Source organism: Trypanosoma grayi (genome assembly GCF_000691245.1).
Source record: "Trypanosoma grayi strain ANR4 Tgr_98_V1, whole genome shotgun sequence".
Classification (NCBI taxonomy): Eukaryota; Euglenozoa; class Kinetoplastea; order Trypanosomatida; family Trypanosomatidae; genus Trypanosoma; species Trypanosoma grayi.
This window is the reverse complement of record NW_008825717.1, coordinates 1-18,317: the sequence shown is the minus strand read 5'-3', so window position 1 is coordinate 18,317 and position 18,317 is coordinate 1. Positions and strand designations below refer to the sequence as shown.

At 55.2% G+C, this 18,317-nt stretch overlaps 11 protein-coding genes across 11 annotated transcripts; all 11 read left to right on the top strand.

The window, feature by feature from the left end:
- Positions 1–85: 85 nt before the first annotated feature.
- DQ04_00981100 (TatD related deoxyribonuclease) lies at positions 86–1,153 on the top strand (the record flags this gene model as incomplete). The annotated part of the gene is made up of 1 exon (XM_009310015.1): positions 86–1,153. One exon carries the CDS (start codon positions 86–88, stop codon positions 1,151–1,153), a length of 1,068 nt encoding a protein of 355 aa, XP_009308290.1.
- A 203-nt stretch (positions 1,154–1,356) lies between these two features.
- Positions 1,357–2,034, top strand: DQ04_00981090 (hypothetical protein; the record flags this gene model as incomplete). Its single annotated transcript, XM_009310014.1, has 1 exon — positions 1,357–2,034. One exon carries the CDS (start codon positions 1,357–1,359, stop codon positions 2,032–2,034), a length of 678 nt encoding a protein of 225 aa, XP_009308289.1.
- Positions 2,035–2,294: 260 nt separating this feature from the next.
- DQ04_00981080 (hypothetical protein) lies at positions 2,295–2,873 on the top strand (the record flags this gene model as incomplete). The annotated part of the gene is made up of 1 exon (XM_009310013.1): positions 2,295–2,873. The coding sequence occupies one exon, from the start codon at positions 2,295–2,297 to the stop codon at positions 2,871–2,873; it is 579 nt and encodes a 192-aa protein (XP_009308288.1).
- Positions 2,874–3,104: 231 nt separating this feature from the next.
- On the top strand, positions 3,105–3,608 carry DQ04_00981070 (hypothetical protein; the record flags this gene model as incomplete). The annotated part of the gene is made up of 1 exon (XM_009310012.1): positions 3,105–3,608. The coding sequence occupies one exon, from the start codon at positions 3,105–3,107 to the stop codon at positions 3,606–3,608; it is 504 nt and encodes a 167-aa protein (XP_009308287.1).
- Positions 3,609–3,613: 5 nt separating this feature from the next.
- Positions 3,614–6,865, top strand: DQ04_00981060 (hypothetical protein; the record flags this gene model as incomplete). Its single annotated transcript, XM_009310011.1, has 1 exon — positions 3,614–6,865. The coding sequence occupies one exon, from the start codon at positions 3,614–3,616 to the stop codon at positions 6,863–6,865; it is 3,252 nt and encodes a 1,083-aa protein (XP_009308286.1).
- Positions 6,866–7,271: 406 nt separating this feature from the next.
- DQ04_00981050 (hypothetical protein) lies at positions 7,272–8,621 on the top strand (the record flags this gene model as incomplete). The annotated part of the gene is made up of 1 exon (XM_009310010.1): positions 7,272–8,621. The coding sequence occupies one exon, from the start codon at positions 7,272–7,274 to the stop codon at positions 8,619–8,621; it is 1,350 nt and encodes a 449-aa protein (XP_009308285.1).
- A 257-nt stretch (positions 8,622–8,878) lies between these two features.
- DQ04_00981040 (1,2-Dihydroxy-3-keto-5-methylthiopentene dioxygenase) lies at positions 8,879–9,877 on the top strand (the record flags this gene model as incomplete). The annotated part of the gene is made up of 1 exon (XM_009310009.1): positions 8,879–9,877. One exon carries the CDS (start codon positions 8,879–8,881, stop codon positions 9,875–9,877), a length of 999 nt encoding a protein of 332 aa, XP_009308284.1.
- A 541-nt stretch (positions 9,878–10,418) lies between these two features.
- Positions 10,419–11,615, top strand: DQ04_00981030 (hypothetical protein; the record flags this gene model as incomplete). Its single annotated transcript, XM_009310008.1, has 1 exon — positions 10,419–11,615. The coding sequence occupies one exon, from the start codon at positions 10,419–10,421 to the stop codon at positions 11,613–11,615; it is 1,197 nt and encodes a 398-aa protein (XP_009308283.1).
- Positions 11,616–12,943: 1,328 nt separating this feature from the next.
- DQ04_00981020 (hypothetical protein) lies at positions 12,944–14,461 on the top strand (the record flags this gene model as incomplete). Its single annotated transcript, XM_009310007.1, has 1 exon — positions 12,944–14,461. The coding sequence occupies one exon, from the start codon at positions 12,944–12,946 to the stop codon at positions 14,459–14,461; it is 1,518 nt and encodes a 505-aa protein (XP_009308282.1).
- A 513-nt stretch (positions 14,462–14,974) lies between these two features.
- Positions 14,975–15,196, top strand: DQ04_00981010 (hypothetical protein; the record flags this gene model as incomplete). The annotated part of the gene is made up of 1 exon (XM_009310006.1): positions 14,975–15,196. The coding sequence occupies one exon, from the start codon at positions 14,975–14,977 to the stop codon at positions 15,194–15,196; it is 222 nt and encodes a 73-aa protein (XP_009308281.1).
- Positions 15,197–15,728: 532 nt separating this feature from the next.
- Positions 15,729–16,682, top strand: DQ04_00981000 (membrane protein containing DUF1295; the record flags this gene model as incomplete). Its single annotated transcript, XM_009310005.1, has 1 exon — positions 15,729–16,682. The coding sequence occupies one exon, from the start codon at positions 15,729–15,731 to the stop codon at positions 16,680–16,682; it is 954 nt and encodes a 317-aa protein (XP_009308280.1).
- Between the last annotated feature and the right edge of the window lie 1,635 nt (positions 16,683–18,317).

Here is an 18,317-nt window from a genome sequence, read left to right as displayed (position 1 = left end):
CATCTTACGGCTTTTGTCACTCTCATTTCCGGCTCCCCAACCCCCATTGACTGCTGTTCGAGGCAAGACAAAGGAAGGGCACAACATGCAAAGGCCTGTGGGTCCATATTTGGTAGATGTTGCGTTGAATCTCACAGATTGTGTCTTTCGCGGTGTGGACTGGAAAGGCCGACGTGTGCACGAAGACAACTTTGACGATGTCCTCCGGCGGGCGCAGGAGCAAAATGTGCAGAAGATGATCATCACCGGCACCAGCCTTTCCCAGTGCGTGAAGGCTATACGGCTCTGCCGCCGCTACCCGTCGCAGTTGTTGTGCACCGTTGGAATTCACCCCGCCCACTGCGCGGAGCTGATGCGGCCGATGGACTGGGCGAGCGTCGAGGAGGCCGCTGCCGATGATGCGTCTATTCAAACACCTGAGCCCCCTCCTTCTGTTGCTGTTGATGATGATGCCTGGCAGCATACGGAGGAACGCCTAGCGAAGCTTTTGGAACTAGTCGAGAAAAACCGGGATGTCATCGTTGCCGTGGGGGAGATTGGGCTTGACTACGCCGAAGAATCATTTTGTCCCCGTGAGTTGCAGCAAGAGTACTTTGTGCGGCAGCTACGTGCTCTTAGGGTGTTGCGTCTGCCCTTTCTGTTCCACTCCCGTGACTGCGGTACGGACTTCGTGCGCCTACTTGAAGAGGAGCGGCGGGCCTGGCCAAGCGACATGCCATTTGTTGGTGTAGTGCACAGCTACAACGGCTCCCCAGAGGAGCAGCAGCGGCTCTTGGCAATGGACGGCATTTACTTCAGTGTCAATGGCAGTGCCTTTCGCGAGAAGCGTGTTGCCGAGCAGATCTGTAGGATACCGCGTGAGCGGCTACTGCTGGAGACGGACTCGCCGTGGTGCGACATCCGCAAGCAGCACTACGCAGCGCAGTTCCTTCGGACGCACTTCCCGACGAACCGCCAGGGGAAGCCGTTCGTTGCGGCCCTGTGTGACGAGCGGCGGAACGAGCCGTGTCACCTGCGGCAGGTGCTGGAGGCGTACATTGGCACGCTGCAGCGCCTGGGGCAAGAGAATGGCGATGAGGCGCTGCAGAACGTGACGGAGGAGGAGGTGGTGCAGCGCGTGTACGACAACTGCGTCGCGGTGTTTCGCCTTTGAGGCGCCGCTAAGAATGGAAAGAAGGCAACAGTAAGAAGAGCGGCGAAGCACATCAGCCTGACGGAGGGAGAGCTCTCGTGTAGGGAGAATGGGCGAGAGCGGAAATGGCTACAATACACAGTTCGAACGAAATCTGTTTCTTGTGTTCTCTCTTTCATTGTCTCACTGGGTAAAAGGGAAGAAAAACACGGCAGCGCCGCGGGATGAAGCGGGAGCGTTCCGTCACGGACACCGATAGCACGCGGCAGTCGCGGCTGAGAGCAGATGAGCTGCCACTTGTCGAGGAGATTGTGACGGTGGAGGAGACGCAGTCCGTGCTCATCCGCTTGCCGTGTCTTGACTTTTTCAGGGACGCGCACGTCTGTGAAAGGGCAGCGGACACTGCTTGCGGTTGTGAAGCTCCCACAGAAGGCGGTGAGGAGGGCGTGTTGCAATTCGCGCCAGATGCCTTCACTGTCAAGAGCGGCACGCTTGAAACGCCGCACCCCGTCGTCGTGCTGCACTCGCAGCAGTACGGCGAGATTGTCTTTGAGGGGTCATGGTGTGAGCTGAACGACCGGAACGTCTCCGCTGCGCCACTGAGTAACCACGTGGTTGTGCAGCTCTGCGAAAAGGGCGACGAGCAGCCCGCCAAGGGCGGCGCCAGCACCAACAACAACAGCAGCAGCAGCAGCATCAGCAGCCACACCAACGAGCCACGCATTAGCACTGATAAAAAGAGCACGGCAACAGGGATTGAGGTGGCAAGTCTTTTGAAGCACCCGTCGGTCGGCATCACGGCTGACGACGCGCGGGGGCTGCAGAAGGCACGCAACGCGTCGTGGGCGTACGGCCGAATCGACGTGCCCTGTGCGACGTTGGTGTTGCGTCGCGTTGGGTGAGAAGGAGAAGCGATTTTGTTGCTGTTGTGGTGGTGGTGGTGGTGGTGGTGGTGGTGGTGGTATTTTAGACGGTGTGGGAGATTGTTGGGTTGACGATGTGCGGGTATCACTTGGGAGAGTGGGATCTCAACCATCTCCAGCCTGCGGTGTGCGCGGAACTTGTGTCTCACCCCTTGTCTTTTTCCACAGCCCCCCTCTTGTTAGGGAGAGCGGTCCACGAGCGAGAAACCGTTGTAGCTTGCACCGCCACGCTAGAGAAGATGCTGCGAGACGCCGGCCTGGGAAAGCTGCGGCAGCAACACCGCGTTGTGGAGGACCTACGCACGCCACCGCCACGGCGAGAGGCGCCAGCGCCACCGCCGCTGTCGCCTGACTCGTCGCCTGCCGCTGTTGTTGCTGCCGTTGTTTCGTATCCGCCCTCCTCACCGCTAAGACAACGTGTTGACGCGTTCGAATCCGGTCCGTGTGACTTCCGGCAGGCGTCGAATATGGGTAGACACGCCTCCAATATGAACAGCAAAGGCAAAAATTCTCACCACTCATACGACGATGAGACGCTGTGGCGGCGCGAGCTGCTTCAAAGGGAGCGAGAGCTTGAAGAACGCGAAGAGGAGTTCAACGCACTTGTGCGCCTGCAGCACGCGGCGTACACCGAGCGGTTACAGGAAATATCGCGCAAGGAGAAGACCCTCCTGGAGTGGGAGCAGCGTCTACGAGGTGCGGACGGGGTCGCGCGAGGAGGCGGTGACAACGCCGATTGCTGTGGAAGAGTTGCGGGCGGCACCGATGTGCGGACCTCACGCCGAGTTGAGCCACCGGAGGCTCCGTGGGGGATGTGAGGTCGATGTGTCTGTGAATAGACTAGACGGGTACATTCACGTGGAATTTAACGGGCATACGCCGCTGTCTGGAGATGAGTGCTTGCCTTTTCATATGATGTGCCGTGAGACACATGAACTTTCTTTCTCCTTTCCTCCCCTGAAAAGACTAATGACGAGAAGCAAAGTAATGCCGGTGACGACGTGTCACGTGCTGATTGTGCTTTCCTTCGTGTGGTGTTGTGCCTGCGGATGCCGGGTAGAAGCGTTCAACTGCATTTGCCGTGGGAGTCTCTTGTAATGAACGGAGTATGGGTGGTGGACTGCCCACTCTCCAAGTCGGAAGCGCCGCGAGATGTTGGCGGCCTTGCCTTCTGCGATTATCGTTTTGCGCACCCTTGTACCTTTGGAGAACAAACTGCTGGATCAAGTGGATGTTCGTTCCAGTGCGGTGAAAGAATCGGCTATCGGAGGAGGGGGTTCCCCTTTGATTCGCCTTTATTCCTCACTCGTGGAGTTGCTGCGAAAATGCTCCCTCTACAAATGTGTGGTCTGAAATGGGGACCAAGATACTCGGTGGCTTTTTTTGTTTGGTTTCTATTTGTTGTTGTTGTTTCTCTGTTGGGGCGTGCTGACGCAATGCGCCGTGGGACCTCTCGACAGAGCTACGACTGGAACGGTAAGGGATGTCTTGGAGTTGTGTGGTGCCGCTCCTCATCTGCTTCTCTCGTTGCTCACCTCTGCTTTGCTGGGTAGCCAATATGCTGACGCACAAAGCAATCTCTCAGAGTGCGCCTGTGTTGTCCCTGCTCGTGCGAGAGGCATACCGTTCGCTGCATTTCAGCAATGCTGCAACAGCCAGCACTGTTATTGCGGCGTTGGGCGATCTGCGGGAGCCGCCGTTGAGTACGCACGCGCTTGTTCTGTCCGTGCTGACGGTGCTGCCAGACTTTCGGTGCTGTGTCCACGTGGCTCGTTTGATGCGGGGATTGTCACTGCTGCAAGTGCGGCACCCAATGCTCACAGCGCATCTTCTGAAGTGCTATCTCCGCTGCTGCTTCGTCAAGGAAAGTACGACTGTCGTCGCACAGGGCGTGCTACCCACTGTGGGCTGCGGTGTTGTCCACCCACTGGTGTTTCTCTCCTCCTTCGCGACGGTCCTGCGGGTTCTTGAGTACCAACACTGCCCGCTGCGGTTTGTCGATGCGCTCCTGGATTCTGTAGAAGAGATGTTGGGGTCGGGTCACGTATTGGCATCGCTGTGTCAGAGTCATCATAAGTATCATCACAGCGAGGACGGCGACGACATCGACGGCTTTCAGTCTGAAGTGAACAGTGAGGGCACCTCGGCGGATATATTCCTTGTGATGCACTGTCATGTGCTTCGGTGCCGCCGCCGCCGCCACCGCTGCTGTGGGCTTCAGCTGAATCGCCTGGACGCTCTGCTCGCTTCCTTCGCCGGGCACCTGCATTGTCGCCATATTCTGTCACTGCTGTTGGCCTTGGAGGGTGCAGGGGAACATCGGCAGGAGTGGAGAACGCCGTTCTGCCAAGTGGGGGAAATGGGTGAGTGCCAAAAGGTGCTGCTTCACAACTTGGCGCTTCGCCTTCAGCCGACGGTCCTTGCCCCCGGTTTGCTTACAAAAGCTGAGATCGTGGCGGTGTTGCGGCACGTAAATCACTTCAGTCTCAGTGGAGTTCCACAGGATGCCCAAAGGCGACTCTGCCGTCTGGTGGATGCATTGTGCACTCTCTTAGAAACGGCGCCGTTGTCGTTGGACACTGTTCGGCAGCTCGCGGTGGACGATCTCCTGGCGTGTGACGAAGGCAATAAGGTGTCACGGCAGCTCAACGCAGTGTGGGTTTCAGAGTTTCCAAGAAAGCCGCGTCTGGGTTTTTTTCTAGATGCGCTGCAGCAGGCGATTGAGCCAAGTGAAAGCTGCCGTTCTGGTGGCGGGTACGATTGCCGTTTGGCGGAAACGGTCCTCGATGTGTGTCACCGTCTTCTTCTTCTTCGTAGCGTAGCTGGTGCCGGTGCGGTGTCTCTGGCAAGTATCCGTCGAGCGTGCAATCTTGCCTGCACCATGCTGGACAAGTTGCGCCGCCGCGTTGTCCGTGTGGATCCTACTGTTCATTTGCGTCTCTTTGCCACATGTGAGCCGCTGAAAGTGCTCCTGCGGCAAAGAGCGGCGTCCTCAGGAGAGGCATATGCGCTGCTGCTTACAGAGGAGATAGCGCGCTACGAGACGGGCGTCATTCATTGCTTGGCATCCACAAGCATTGCCCACGACGTGTACCTGCGCCCTCTCTGCAGCATCATGTGCGGGCGGCAGCCTACGGATGAACTGCTGGCGATAGTTGACGGTGTCCTTCCAGCGATATGTGGTGGGCGGACTGCCACACGCGACACTGCGGAGCTCCTCGTGAAACTAGCCTCCGTGCTTCGCTCTGAAGAGTGGGTGAGGTTCTGTGGCGATGATGCGCGGTGGGTCATGGTTGCTGCTTCCGCGCGGCTCAGAGAAGCAGTGAAGGTGCTGCACGTGACGGTGGCATCTTCTGAAGAAGATATGCCGGCGCACCATGCGTTGGGGGTGCTGCTAGGGCTTCTAGCAGTCATTTGCCCGATAGAGCGGCGGCGCGACATGGGGCAGCAGCGCGCTTCGGTCGCCGCATGTCTTCCAGCGTCTGTAAAGGCTCTCTCTGTCGCATGCGGCCTGTTGCGGAGCTGCGCTGCGTGGATTCCAGAGCCCCAATTATGCAGCAGTTCTCAAGACACCTTCGCGCTGCCCGTTGTGCACGCGTTAAGTGTCGCCGAGTACTACGCCTTGCAGAGCCGCTCGTCGAAGCAGTGGCGTCATCTGTGCTGCGGCGCAGAGAACAGCTGCTGTGTGTTGGACGACTCCAACGACAATCCTGACGCGTTTCATCAACTTTCCGCAAGGTGGCATGGAAGAGGGATAGTGATGGGGTTCACCTTGTGGCTGGGCGCGTTTCGGTGTGGCATCGAGCTCGCGGAGGACGACACGCGGCGTGTCGCACGCACAATGTTGGACATGTGTGAGCTGCGACAGCTGCACCTCACGACTCTCCGTAGCGTCACGCAGCTCGTACTTTCAGACGGGGACTGGACGTGTCCGTCGCTGCGGCAACAGCTTCTTCGCGCCGTTCATCTCATGTTCGTCTGTGAGACCCCATACGGTGAGGACGTTGTTGTGCCAAACCTTGCTGAACGGGTGGAGTTTGCACGTATTGCTCCGCTGCTGATAATGGAGCTGTTTCGTGTTGTCCATGTTTGTGCTGTTGGTGAAACCCCTGCACTTAAGGTGGAGCACGGAGCTGCGCCAAGCAGTGTGTCGCTGCCATCCTGCCTGACGGGCAGTGACTTTGAGATGGATGGAGTAGAGTTGGCTGAGCTTCTTTTGCGGTTGTTGGATGAATTTCAGAGGAGTGAAGAGTCAAGGCGGCCTTTGCGTGCGCTTCATTGTGTTGTGTGGGACTCGCTCACGTGCATCGCGTCTTTGAGTAGCGTTCTCAATGACTGGGTTGAGAGGTTTCGTCAGAGCCGCTCCTTTCACGCGGAGGATGTGTTGGACGGCAATGGAGGCAGTGGTATCCTCCACCAGCAGCATGGAGACCGCGCGGCCGTTATTGTGGCCAACACTCGCAACACACTGCTATGGTCCCTACTGATCCTTGCCTGTTTTATGCGGCACCCGAAGTCTGCGCTCGACGCCAACACGGCGGCGCAGCTGGCGGCAGCGCGACATGCCGTTGCGCGGCTCGTCCAGTTGGTGTCGCACCACATGCCGATCCTGCGGCGATGCCGCCCGGCACCCGAGTCGCTCTTGGCGCTGCGTCTGTGTGAGGCGGTGGAGGGGACCTCTGGCGCCCCAGCAGGAAGCGAGTTTGTGTCTGTTGTTCTTTCGGAGGTATTGCGCCGTGAAAAGGACCATTTGTGTTTCTGGGAAGGCGCGTTTAGTGATGTGGCCGAGGCATTGAGGCGCTACTTGTGACAAGTATTCTTTCTTTGATTTATTTTGATCCTTTACTTTATTTGCGCATGCGGTGGTTTATTGTTTTGTGTGTGTGTGTGTGTGTGTTTTGGGGATTGCTCTTTTCATAGTTCTGTTCCATCTCCTGGACCATACTTGTGTGGGCGGGTGGGCCTCTTACTGTCGCTGGGATGGGTTGTGTTTCATTGTGTTCCCTTCTCTTGTTCGACTTCTCTACTTTGCTTCGCCGTGCGGTGCGGCTGCAGCAGTGCTGGTTCCTGTAGCCCCAACCCTGTCCCCCGGCCCCTCTCGCCGTCCCGCTCGACAAAGAGGGCAGGCAGCAAACAGACAGTGCGACAAGCGTGTGTGAGCCCCGTGCACTTCACGGTGGGCACCAGTGCAGAGCCAATAGGGCTTGTGACGCAGAATGATGGAAGGCGGTTTGTCTACGGATGAAGAGTTGCTCTTGCTGCAGGCCCTATTCCCGTATGCCTCATCCGAGTGCCTTCAGAAGGGCATCGACGCAGGGAAGACTGTAGAGAATGCGGTGCACTGTGTCCATGCAGCAGCGAACCCCGACGTGTATAGCGCCGCCTACCTGGAGCACGAGCGCACTGCGGCAAGGGCTAGAGAGGAGAAAGGTGGTACCACCAACAACGCACAGCAGGCGTTTGTAGGCATACGCCAACTCCTGGCTAGCAGATTGCGTACCCTAGAGGAGAGAGTTGTCATCGGCATCTCGCTCCATCACGAGTACGAAGATGCCGTTGGGGCATTCGTCGTCGACACGGCGGCGTGGGATGAGCACTTCCTCGCCACCGCCACCATGACGGACGTTGTTGGCGCGCGCCCCCTCACGCTGCCGACGGATGACAAGAAGGTGCTCTTCGAAAGCGGCTCCGTGGCACTAACGCCGATCATGCGGTGGGCCCCATCCGCTGCCGGGCTGGAGCGGGAGCGGATGGTCGCCAGAGACACGGTGGGTGCCACCGAGCGGTTGTTTAAGGATGGAGCGGGGGACTGCAACGGCTCAGCCACCGCCGCGATAGGCGATACGAACGGGGTGGCATCGGAGAAGCCGGATACCGCAGCCGCTACGGTGCCCACGCAACTGCAATTCAGCACGGCAAAGGTGAGCGAGTGGGACCGCATCATGGAGTCACTTGCGCCATGGTCAACCGTGTTTGGCGATGCGGATTGCTGTGCGCTCTGCAAGGAAGTCACAGTGCACTGTCGAAAGTTGGCCGATGTGATTCCGGAGCTCATCCCAAAGGTTTTTAGCGTGATTGAGAAGGAGCTGAAGCAGGCTGTGGTGCTTTCAGCCGCGCGCGGCGTGCACGTCTCGGCACTGGGAGGTATTCTCTTGGATCATGAAGCTGTCCAAATCAAGGATATTGTGTTTGGGCGCTCCTACGGTGTCTTCGACGACGATGGTGCTTATTTGCGTCTGCGCGTCAAGATTAGGCGACTGCTGCTTGAGCCTCTGGCGTTCTCGTACCGCAAAGCAAGGTCTGGGGGTGGCAGCACCTCAGGGGTTTTGCATGCAAAGGTGAAGAAGGTGAAGATAAAGAGTAGGGTGGACGTGCGGTTATACGCGGCAGGTTTTTTCACTATCTGCTGCAGGGACACTCGTGTCACCATCGGCGCGTTGCGCACTGATTGTTCCGTCACCAAGCTGCACGCAATGGGTATTATTTTGCGCCCCATCATCAAGTTCAAGTTGAGAGAAGCACTGATACAGCTCCTGAGTGGTGATGTAGTTTTGGGCCCCACGTAGTTTCTGTTCTAGTGTGCATCTCTGTTTGTCTCCATCTGTGTGCGTGTGCGTGTGCCCGTGGATGGCTCTCGTTAGTGCACCGATGTGTTGTGGAAATGTTGAGTCTCCATGTCGCCAAAGCTGTGATATTTCGATTCGCGTATGTCTTGTTTTTCCCACGTTCGCGTGTTTGTTTGCCCTTGGACGTCACACGCACACACACATATTCACGCCAAGTTTATTTTTAACTCCATTATCTAAAACAGCAAAGAAGAGAAATGTTGGCTGCCTGGCTTCTGAACACGCACGAAGCGAACATCGCCGCGCCGAACCATGTCTCTCCAGACGCCCCAGTATCAATCGGTCAGTTGGAGGCGTGGGGTGTCTACACCCGACGCATGGACCCCGCGACTCTGCACGAGCGCCACCCAAAGGACGAGGAGAACCGCACTTTTGCGCAGCACCTCGCCTGGAATCTGGGCTACCAGGGACAGGAGGAGGTGACGCTCACATTGGAGTCGTTGGATGAGCTTCGCGAGCACCTCAACGTGGACGAGCAGATGCGCATCGTGGAGAGCGGTGTTGTCTATGTCGACGTGCGCGACGCTGAGGACCGGTGGGTTCGCATCGAGGCAAAGGCCGGTGATGTTGTGGTTCTCCCTCGTGGCCTCTATCACCGCCTTGTTGCTGCGGCAAGCTCCTCAGCCCCCGTCAAGGTGCTGCGGTTGCTGCGAAAGTCTACTGTCTTTCGCCCGCTGCCACGTGAAGGGGAACTTGACGCGACGCTCGCGGCTGAGGCGCGGGAGGCCCGCGCGGACCACCAGTTTTACGTTGCCAACCCGCCCACGGAGACGGTCCTTGGCCCTGCAAATAACGATGACAACATTTTGGTCACGACACCGCGAGACTTCGATGCGACCTTTGATAAGGTGAAGGCGGGGCTGGCACAGGGCGACGTGGTGGTACTGCTTTTCAAGGGCGCGTCAGACCGCAAGACGCACAAGTCGTGGTGCCCGCCCTGTGTCCTCGCGGAGCCTATGGTGCGCCGAGCTGTGCTGGCCGCGCGGTCGAAGCGTCGTGTGGTATACGTCCAGAGCATCATTGAGCGCTCCGTCTATCTTGGCAACCCCGACTATGCGTACCGCACTCACCCCTTCGTCGGGGTCGTCTCGATTCCATTTCTTGTGGTGTTGCAGCAGGGCGAAAAGGGGCTGAATGAGCTGCTGCGCGAGCGGGATCCGGGTGAGCGTTACGAGTCGTGGGTCAAGAATATTTGAGCAGAAGCAATGATTCTATTAGGGGTTCTTTTACTATTAGTTCTATTTTTGTTACTCTGGATTTTAAAACGAAGAAGAATTGAAAGAACTATGCCCACTCGCGTGTAGTGAAGCAGCCGTGTGAAGTAGGCCTCTTTTACTCACCCCATCAAATGAAGTTTTTCCTGTCGGTGTGTGTTGCGCAGCAACATTGTGGTTTGTCTACCTTCCCTGCGTTCTATGCATGATTGTTTTCTTTTTCTCTTTTTTTTTAGGGGGGTGGGGGGTTCTATCTGCTTCTCCGTGGATTTTAGTGGGCGATCTCAAGGTCATTCCCCCACGTTATTGTCCCTTTTTTGTCAAATATATATATATATATATATATATATATATTTGGTTATCGGTAGGGGAGGGCAGCACCAGCCGTGCTGTCAACTCATAAGTGGCGCAACATTTGCTTCGGCAACGTTCGCTATATTTTGGGGGTATATTGTTCATCGTTGCACTGAAGAGCAGGTGGTGTGGTGCGGCTACCTTGAAATAACGCGCACCACGAGGAAAAATGGGCGTCGCGTGTGGTGGAGAGATGCTCTGCACGACAAGGGTAGAGGATGCCAGTGCCTCAAATAACGGTCGTGGTCTTGAGAAGAGCAGCAGTAGCCGCCATGCAGCAGCAGCGCCTAACAACGCCGCCCCCCAGAATCTGTTGAGCGACGACGTGAGCCAAGATGCGGGGCCACGGCGCACGTCCACAAACGGCTCCCAGAGTAAGCGCGTTCAGTGGAAAGAGCCAATATCCGAAATCATGCCTTCTAGGGCATTGGCAGACAGACGGCGCGAGGAATCACCGATACCCGCGCCATACGTGGATTCTCCGACCCTCTCGTCGTCCGATGTATCGTGGGCCTCCTTGGTGCACGACCCCGTGCCCGTCTTTGCACCACAAGTGACACGGAGGGCATCGTCTCCAGTTTTTAGGCTGGATCCTGCGGAGGGGCGGCGCCCCACGAAGAAGCCCCACTGGAACGACGACGAAAGGCCTACCACAGATACGTCTTCCACGCCGGACGACATATCGCCGTCGAGGTACAGAGGGAATTTAGAAAAGTATGTCCGTGAATGGCGAAAGCAAGCGGCATCCGAGGCCAACAAGCCCCAAAGTTCCGGCACACCATCATCCGCTGTTGGGTCGCTAGACACCAAACGTGGAGCGCGGTGCGTGAACAAGCCCCCATCTTTGCCGACACACAAAAACGCCGCCCACAAGATGGATACGAAGGACAACATCGCTAACACTTCGAACAGCCAGGCTCGAAAAAAGAGGCATGGTACCCACGCCTCGGATAAGAATCATCTGCATCAGCAGTTCAATAGGTCCGGCGACAGTAGTGAAGATGGTAATCTCCATACCTTCTCAAGAAACTCGCCTGTGTTCTTTCTTGAATATACACAGCTCAATGCAGACATCAACTCCAGCAAAACGAGCAACATTGGTGGAGTCGACAACAGTAACACCTCGTGGGGCGCCGAAACTACTGCTTCTTTTCGCAACGCGTCGGCGCCTGTCCTACGGTGCCGGCGCAAGCCGCGGGTCATGTTCTCAGACAATGTGGTGTTTGTGGATGAAAACGAGGAGGTTCTGGATGGGAGCCTTGTGGATACGGATATGCATCGAGCATGTAGTTCAAAACGTGCAGGAAGCAGTGCGGTGTTGCTGCCGCTGCAGCAACGAACGAATGGGCAAAGCACAAGGTATTAGTCTATTTTGCTCCTGGTGGGTGACATTACAGAACGGGAGACGTCTCTCTCCGGTTCTGCGCACCCCCCCCCATCCTCTGTGTGATCTGTGTGCCACCTTGTGTGTCTGTTGAACAACACCGCCCTTATTGAGAACGTGGAACCACAAGGTGACGGTTGAATGGGCCACCGCACTGATCAAGCCTGTGCACTGCGGCGGAATCGCTCCCGCGCCCTCTCGTTCCTGAAAGTGCGTATCTGACTACTGTTTTTCATAGCTTTGCGAGTCCGTCTAGGAGTGTGGGGTGGAGAAGGAAAGCTTCACACAGCTGCGCAATGTGTCTACATATATACACACTTTTTCGCTTCGCTACCTTCTCTCTTCCGGCAATGATGCTTCTGGTGGCAATATAAGATTATGTGTATAAGAATGACGTGATATTAATGAAAGCCAGAACACTGGATAGGTGAGGTGTTTTTTTGTGCGTTAGTTTCCACCATTACCTGTTTATTCCGCGTATTTTCGTGTATTTACGTATATTCCTTTATCCCTGCTCTGTCGCTTCTGCTTGTATTCCTTCGCCACCCACTCTGCCTTCCCACGCTGTTCTTATTATTTTTGCAGTGCCTCAGAAGGCACTGCAAAAGAAGAAAACAAGCATTTTGGGGAAGAGGTGTTTGAGGAAGAAGAAGATGCCTTTCAAGGCACAAACTTGTTCGCTTTTCTTTTGTTTGATTTTCTTGATCTGACGATGTCTTTTTTTGTTATGTTCTTTTTTTTTTTCGTTGTGTTTTTCGTTTGTCATTTCTCGCAGGTTTTTGTTTTGTGGCGGACTGTCACGTTTGACCGTGAGTGTTGTGCAGCTACGCGCTTGTGTGGCCGGCGTAGCCATTCTTCTGCACCTCAATGACAGGAGCGACGGTCGAAGGGGGTCGGCGCTGAGGGTGCAGGTGGCATTTTCCCACCTTCACGGAAAGAAGGGTGGTGGGGCTGCGCGGAGGGAAGAAAATCTGAGACGAAGAGGGGAGAAAAAATGGTGTTTGTATAGTCTGCCATTTTCATGTGTACAGTCTCGTGGGATTCTCGTTGGCATCTTCGCTTCGACCAGCCTTGTGATTGACTTCCACTCCCACCGATTGGGTGTGTTGTTTGTTGCATCGTGTATATGTGTGTACTGTTAACAGAGATGACGAGCTGCGTATGTGGACACGTTCCTTTTTTTCTTGTTATTCCGATTTTACTGAGAAAGACGTTGTGCTCCCCCAATAATGGGCACGCAGGGGCTATGGGCGTACCTCAACAACCACGGGCTATGCTCGCAAACCCACGTTGAGAGGTGCAGGCCCATCATGGAGCCGCATCACCTGCTGCTCGACATGAACGCCGTTGTGCACGCCACCGTCCGCCAAAATAGATTCACGTCGCGAACAACAATCAGGGATGTTATTGCGGCCGTTAAGCGTTTCTTGAAGGTATTCCCTCCTAGCGAGACACTCATCCTGGTATTTGATGGTGCAGCACCCATTGCCAAGTTGAAAACACAAAAGGAGCGCCGTGCTGGAATGCCAAGCCCGCATGCCGTTTCTCATCCACCGCCGCCGTCTCCTCATCCTTCCGATTCGTGCTCTTCAGTGGTAGCGAGTCAGAGGTACAACTATGATTACTGTGGAACAGAGGTGCAGCTCCTGAGGGAGGAAATCTTGTCAGGGTCGGAATTCCTTCTGGCTTGTGAAGACGCCGTACGGTGTGCGTTGGATGACGTGGGTGAGGATGGTGGAGAACTAGGAGGCCTCCCTGGTCGTACCATCATCATAAGTGGTTGCGCAGAGGCTGGTGAAGGAGAATTGAAAATGTCATCTATTATCCGAGAGCTTTGGCTCAAACAGCGGCGAGAGGAGACCTACACCGGTAACGATGTATTCGTTGTTGTAGGCAACGACTCTGATTTGGCATTGATCGGCATCGCGTGCACGCCGTACACGCACTACTACATGGTCGACCCCGTCGACCTCGCCATCACTTCTGTCGGCAAGCTGTTTGACCACTGGATGGGGAGCGTACCCAACGGGCGTCTGCCAGCTGAACTGTTGCCCTCCTTCCGCATTGATTTTGTCTTACTCATGCTGCTGGGTGGTGGCGACTGGTACGAGGGCATCGGTGGGCGCACCACGCAACTGTGGCGCCGATACAGAGACCTCCGTATCAATGGTGGATATTACAGAAAATCGTTGATACAAGGTGAAGCGTTTAATATTAATGTTGAGTTCATCCGCGCTGTGATGGATGTGAAGCCGTCTCGTCACCACGTAACTCGGCTGTCAAAAATCAAACAGGCCACGCTGAGAGGGACGTCGTCTCTGACACCAGCGGCTGTAGAGAGTGGAGTGGAACTATTAAAAGGTGCCATGTGGGCACTAAGATCTATCGTTGGAGGCCAGTGTTTTGATTATGGATTTCGCGTGTATCCCAAGGATCCCACCACAGGGACGTTGAAGGCAGCCGTCCATGTGAAAAAACTGGCGGAACGCATTCGGCCAGCATCGAGTGCGCCCCTCCCGCTCTTCGCCCCATTGGAGCAGTGCATCGCAGTATTGGGGAAACGCGGGCGGTTCTCGTCGGAGATTTGGCGAGCCATGACTACCGTCAACGCCGACGGGGGTGAGAAGCTCACGCATTCGCGTTCTATCACGTACCTGCTGACGCAGGTGAGGCTTTTGATGGCTGGTGTGGACACTCAAAGACTCACGGCGGCGGAGCGCACGTTGCTCAATGTGCAACACCGCAATTTGTGTGGGGCGGGCGAGTGTGCACAGGAGGCTGTGACTTTCATGAGCTTCACGCACTCCGCCCCTTCCAATGGGAATTAAGAGATCTCTCTTATGAACAAAAAAAAATAAAAAGAGATCATGTGCTCTTGGTATATCTTCTGGCTCTAGATGAGAGGGGGTGAAAAGAAAGAGGAGGCAAATGCGCGCCATTAATGATAGTGTGTTCTCCTTTCCCTCTTAGTTATTCTTATTTCTTCTCAGTGTCAGTTCGAACCCGCATTTGGATAGCTTAATGGTGTCGTAGCTTTTGTTTACCTTTCGTGCGCAGCATTCATGCGTGCCGCCATGATACCCCTGCGTCGGGCGTCGTTTCTCCAGCCCGTTGGTGGAGTGCCGAGCAGTGTCATCGCTCCTCTACTCCAAAGCCAACACAGACGACGTCTTTAATCCGACGCCAGAGTAGAAGATGCTGCGGCAGACAATGGCGAAGTTTGTGTCGAAGCGGGTGGAGCCGCAGGCGCAACGAAGCGACATTGAGATACGATTCAACACCGACCTCATGCGAGAACTTGGTGTCCTTGGTGTGCTCGGCATCACAGTCCCCCGAGGCAGATGGTGGCGCTGGTAATGGACCCCCCGGCCGCGGTGATTCTGCACCACGAGTTGTCCAAGTCGGGCACCGCCTTCTACCTGGCGTACTTGGTGCACACAATTCTCTTCATCAACAACTTCCACAACGCCACCCAAGTTGCGAAGCGGGTGGAGGACAATGCAATGCAGGTGATGGGTGGCATGGGTTACTCGCATGACATGCCGGTCGAACGGCTGTGGTGAGATGCGAAGCAGCTTGAGATCGGTGGGGACACTCTAGAGGCGCACCGAGAGAGCATTGTGAAGGATCTGATAAAGGAGCTTGAAACCGAGCCCAGAGGCTCCAGCTACCCAAGGAGAAGTGCCGTCAGTCAATGAAAACGGAGCGTCTTTTTTGTTTATTTTTTTTTGTGGTTGGTTTGGGTTTTTGTGTTCGTTGACTAACCTCAGCGATTGGATTCTGTGAGAATAGGGTGGCAAACAAGCGAAGTGTCTCCGGAAGGTGTTGGCACTATCCTTCTGAGCCTGGGTTTTGGTTCTGTGTACCCTTGGCAAGGGACAAGAAGGCGTTGGAGAGGCAGACGGGGAGTTGTACGGATGCCTCCGTGTCGTCATTGCCCCTCGTTTCTCTTCCCCAGCCACGACCCAAGTATCACGTATTAGTGCCAAGAAGGCCAAAAATAAAAAAGTCGACAAGAAGCAGAACGGAAATATCAAGAGGTATTTTTGAGTGTGAAGGATCATATATTTTTACGAACCCACAGAAGCCAGCCTCATGTATTTGGTGTCAACGGAGCTCTCTCTACAGACGCTGTTGGCGTCCTCGTACAACTTCACCCTCGCCCTCATGGTGACTATGGCGCTTGTCATGTACGCAGCTTCAGTAATCCACAGGAACTACTCGTGGGTTGACCGCTCGTGGTCAATTGCGCCGGTAGTGTACACCTGGATACATATATATTACAATGTCAAGGGCACCCTTCCCTCCCAATCACTCTGCACATTGAACAACGCAGCGGTATTCTACGGCATCATTGTGACAGTGTGGGGCATTCGCCTCACCTTCAACTTTGCCCGCCGTGGCGGTTACTCGCGCGGTAACGAGGACTATCGGTGGAGTTACATTCGCAGCTGGCCGGGCCTGGCGAACCCAATCGTGTGGGAGCTGTACAGCTTCTGGAGTATCGCCGTCTTCCAGACAGCAGTCTTGTGGGCCATCACACTTCCTGTTATCAGCATCCCCTCAGTGCCCATCAGCATCAAGGACGTAGTAATTGGATCCTGTATGCTTCTCTTCGTCATCTTTGAAACCATCTGCGACGAACAGCAGCAACGCTTTCAGCGCGCAAAGCGTGCGTTTCAGGAGCGTCGTCGGGGCCGCGGTCAAACCGAGGGAGAGGAAACCCTCCTCTCGTATGGCTTCCGCGTTACAGGCGTCTTTGGGTACAGTCGTCACCTCAATGTGTTCTGTGAAGGTTCCATTTGGGTCACCCTCGCCGTTGGTGCGCTGGCGCACGCCCACTTGGCCTGGTGGCAGTGGATTGGCTGCATCACGGTGGAGCTGTTAACTTACTACTCCACAGCCTTCATCACGGAGGAACTCTCGAGACAAAAGTACCCCTTGTATGCCATATACCAGAAAACGACGCCCATGCTGTTTCCCTCTGTGAAGTCCACTACACAACACACACTCTACCTTTTGTCAAAAGAGTCACAAAAAACGAAATAGGCATTACGCAGCATTGATGTCACTGTTTTCCACGCTATGCGCCATGTCAACCATCATATGATCCAATACTTCACCACAATTTATATACTACTGTAATATGCCTGTGCTTTATCCATTATGTACCCTTTTCCGACAACCACATCAACATGTTTTTTTTTTCAGCCCAAAGGGAGAAAGATGAAAAAGTATATAATATGCCATTGTCTACAAATATACTTAACACTAACAAACATCAAACCTCATTTCATGTCTCCATCGAAGTGTTCAACCACACAGAAATGCACCTTTTTCTCTGTACTACTCACCATAACCAACGCAATAGAACGTTAAAAATGCAAAAATATAAAAATCTAGCATATGTGCCCACCGTACTCCCTTCGCCTTCTACCCCTTGTGCCGGCCACACCACGTCCAAAGGCGTGCCTTGAGACCCGCCGCCTCCTTACACTAGGTGCGTGGGAGCATCAGCACCCCGAGAAGTCACACGCACGCACGCATGAACGAACCGTCCGTGCAGCACAACGTTCCTTGGTCCCTTGGCGTGCGGTCGGTGTGCTGCGTGAATTGTCCCTGTTTGGCTGTCCGAGAGCACCCGTGGGTGGTGCGCAGGTGCGTGCATGATGATATCTCATAGTTTCCTGTCAGTCTGACGACAAACAAGCACGTGAAGACACAACTTTCAACTCAGCTCACACTGAATGACCTCTCCCCACCATCTCCCTCCCACACCCTGCTCGCTCGTGTGCGTGCACTGGCCCGGCGCTGTGATGGATGCTTATTGTTCGAGGTCCAAACAGTTTGAGCAATGCTGTGAGAACGGAACACAAAATCACCTTTCGACTGAGCGCCCACGCATCCTGTTCTCCCTTCCCTTCCCCTCCCCCCCCCAACACACACACACACATATACGCACATCGGTGGCGGCCTTCTTTTGCGTCGAAGAACGCACGTGCACATCTTGCTCTGTCTGGCGGCCTGTCGGTATACCATTGATGACGGGTTCGCCCGAAAGTGCAAGAGAGAGAGGAGGGTGGAGAAAAGAGTACGCACTGGTGATGGAAAAAACAATTCTTGTGCGTGAGGGTAATACACCCCCATGAGCGCACTGCATGATAGCCAAAATCAAACTCAACAGGTCTGACAGTCCTCCCTTTCACCTCTCCGCCCTTGTGCCGCCCGCACCACGTCCAAAGGCGTGCCTTGAGACCCGCCGCCTCCTTACACTAGGTGTGTGGGAGCATCAGCACCCCGAGAAGTCACACGCACGCACGCANGCACATCTTGCTCTGTCTGGCGGCCTGTCGGTATACCATTGATGACGGGTTCGCCCGAAAGTGCAAGAGAGAGAGGAGGGTGGAGAAAAGAGTACGCACTGGTGATGGAAAAAACAATTCTTGTGCGTGAGGGTAATACACCCCCATGAGCGCACTGCATGATAGCCAAAATCAAACTCAACAGGTCTGACAGTCCTCCCTTCGCCTTCTACCCCTTGTGCCGGCCACACCACGTCCAAAGGCGTGCCTTGAGACCCGCCGCCTCCTTACACTAGGTGCGTGGGAGCATCAGCACCCCGAGAAGTCACACGCACGCACGCACGAACGAACCGTCCGTGCAGCACAACGTTCCTTGGTCCCT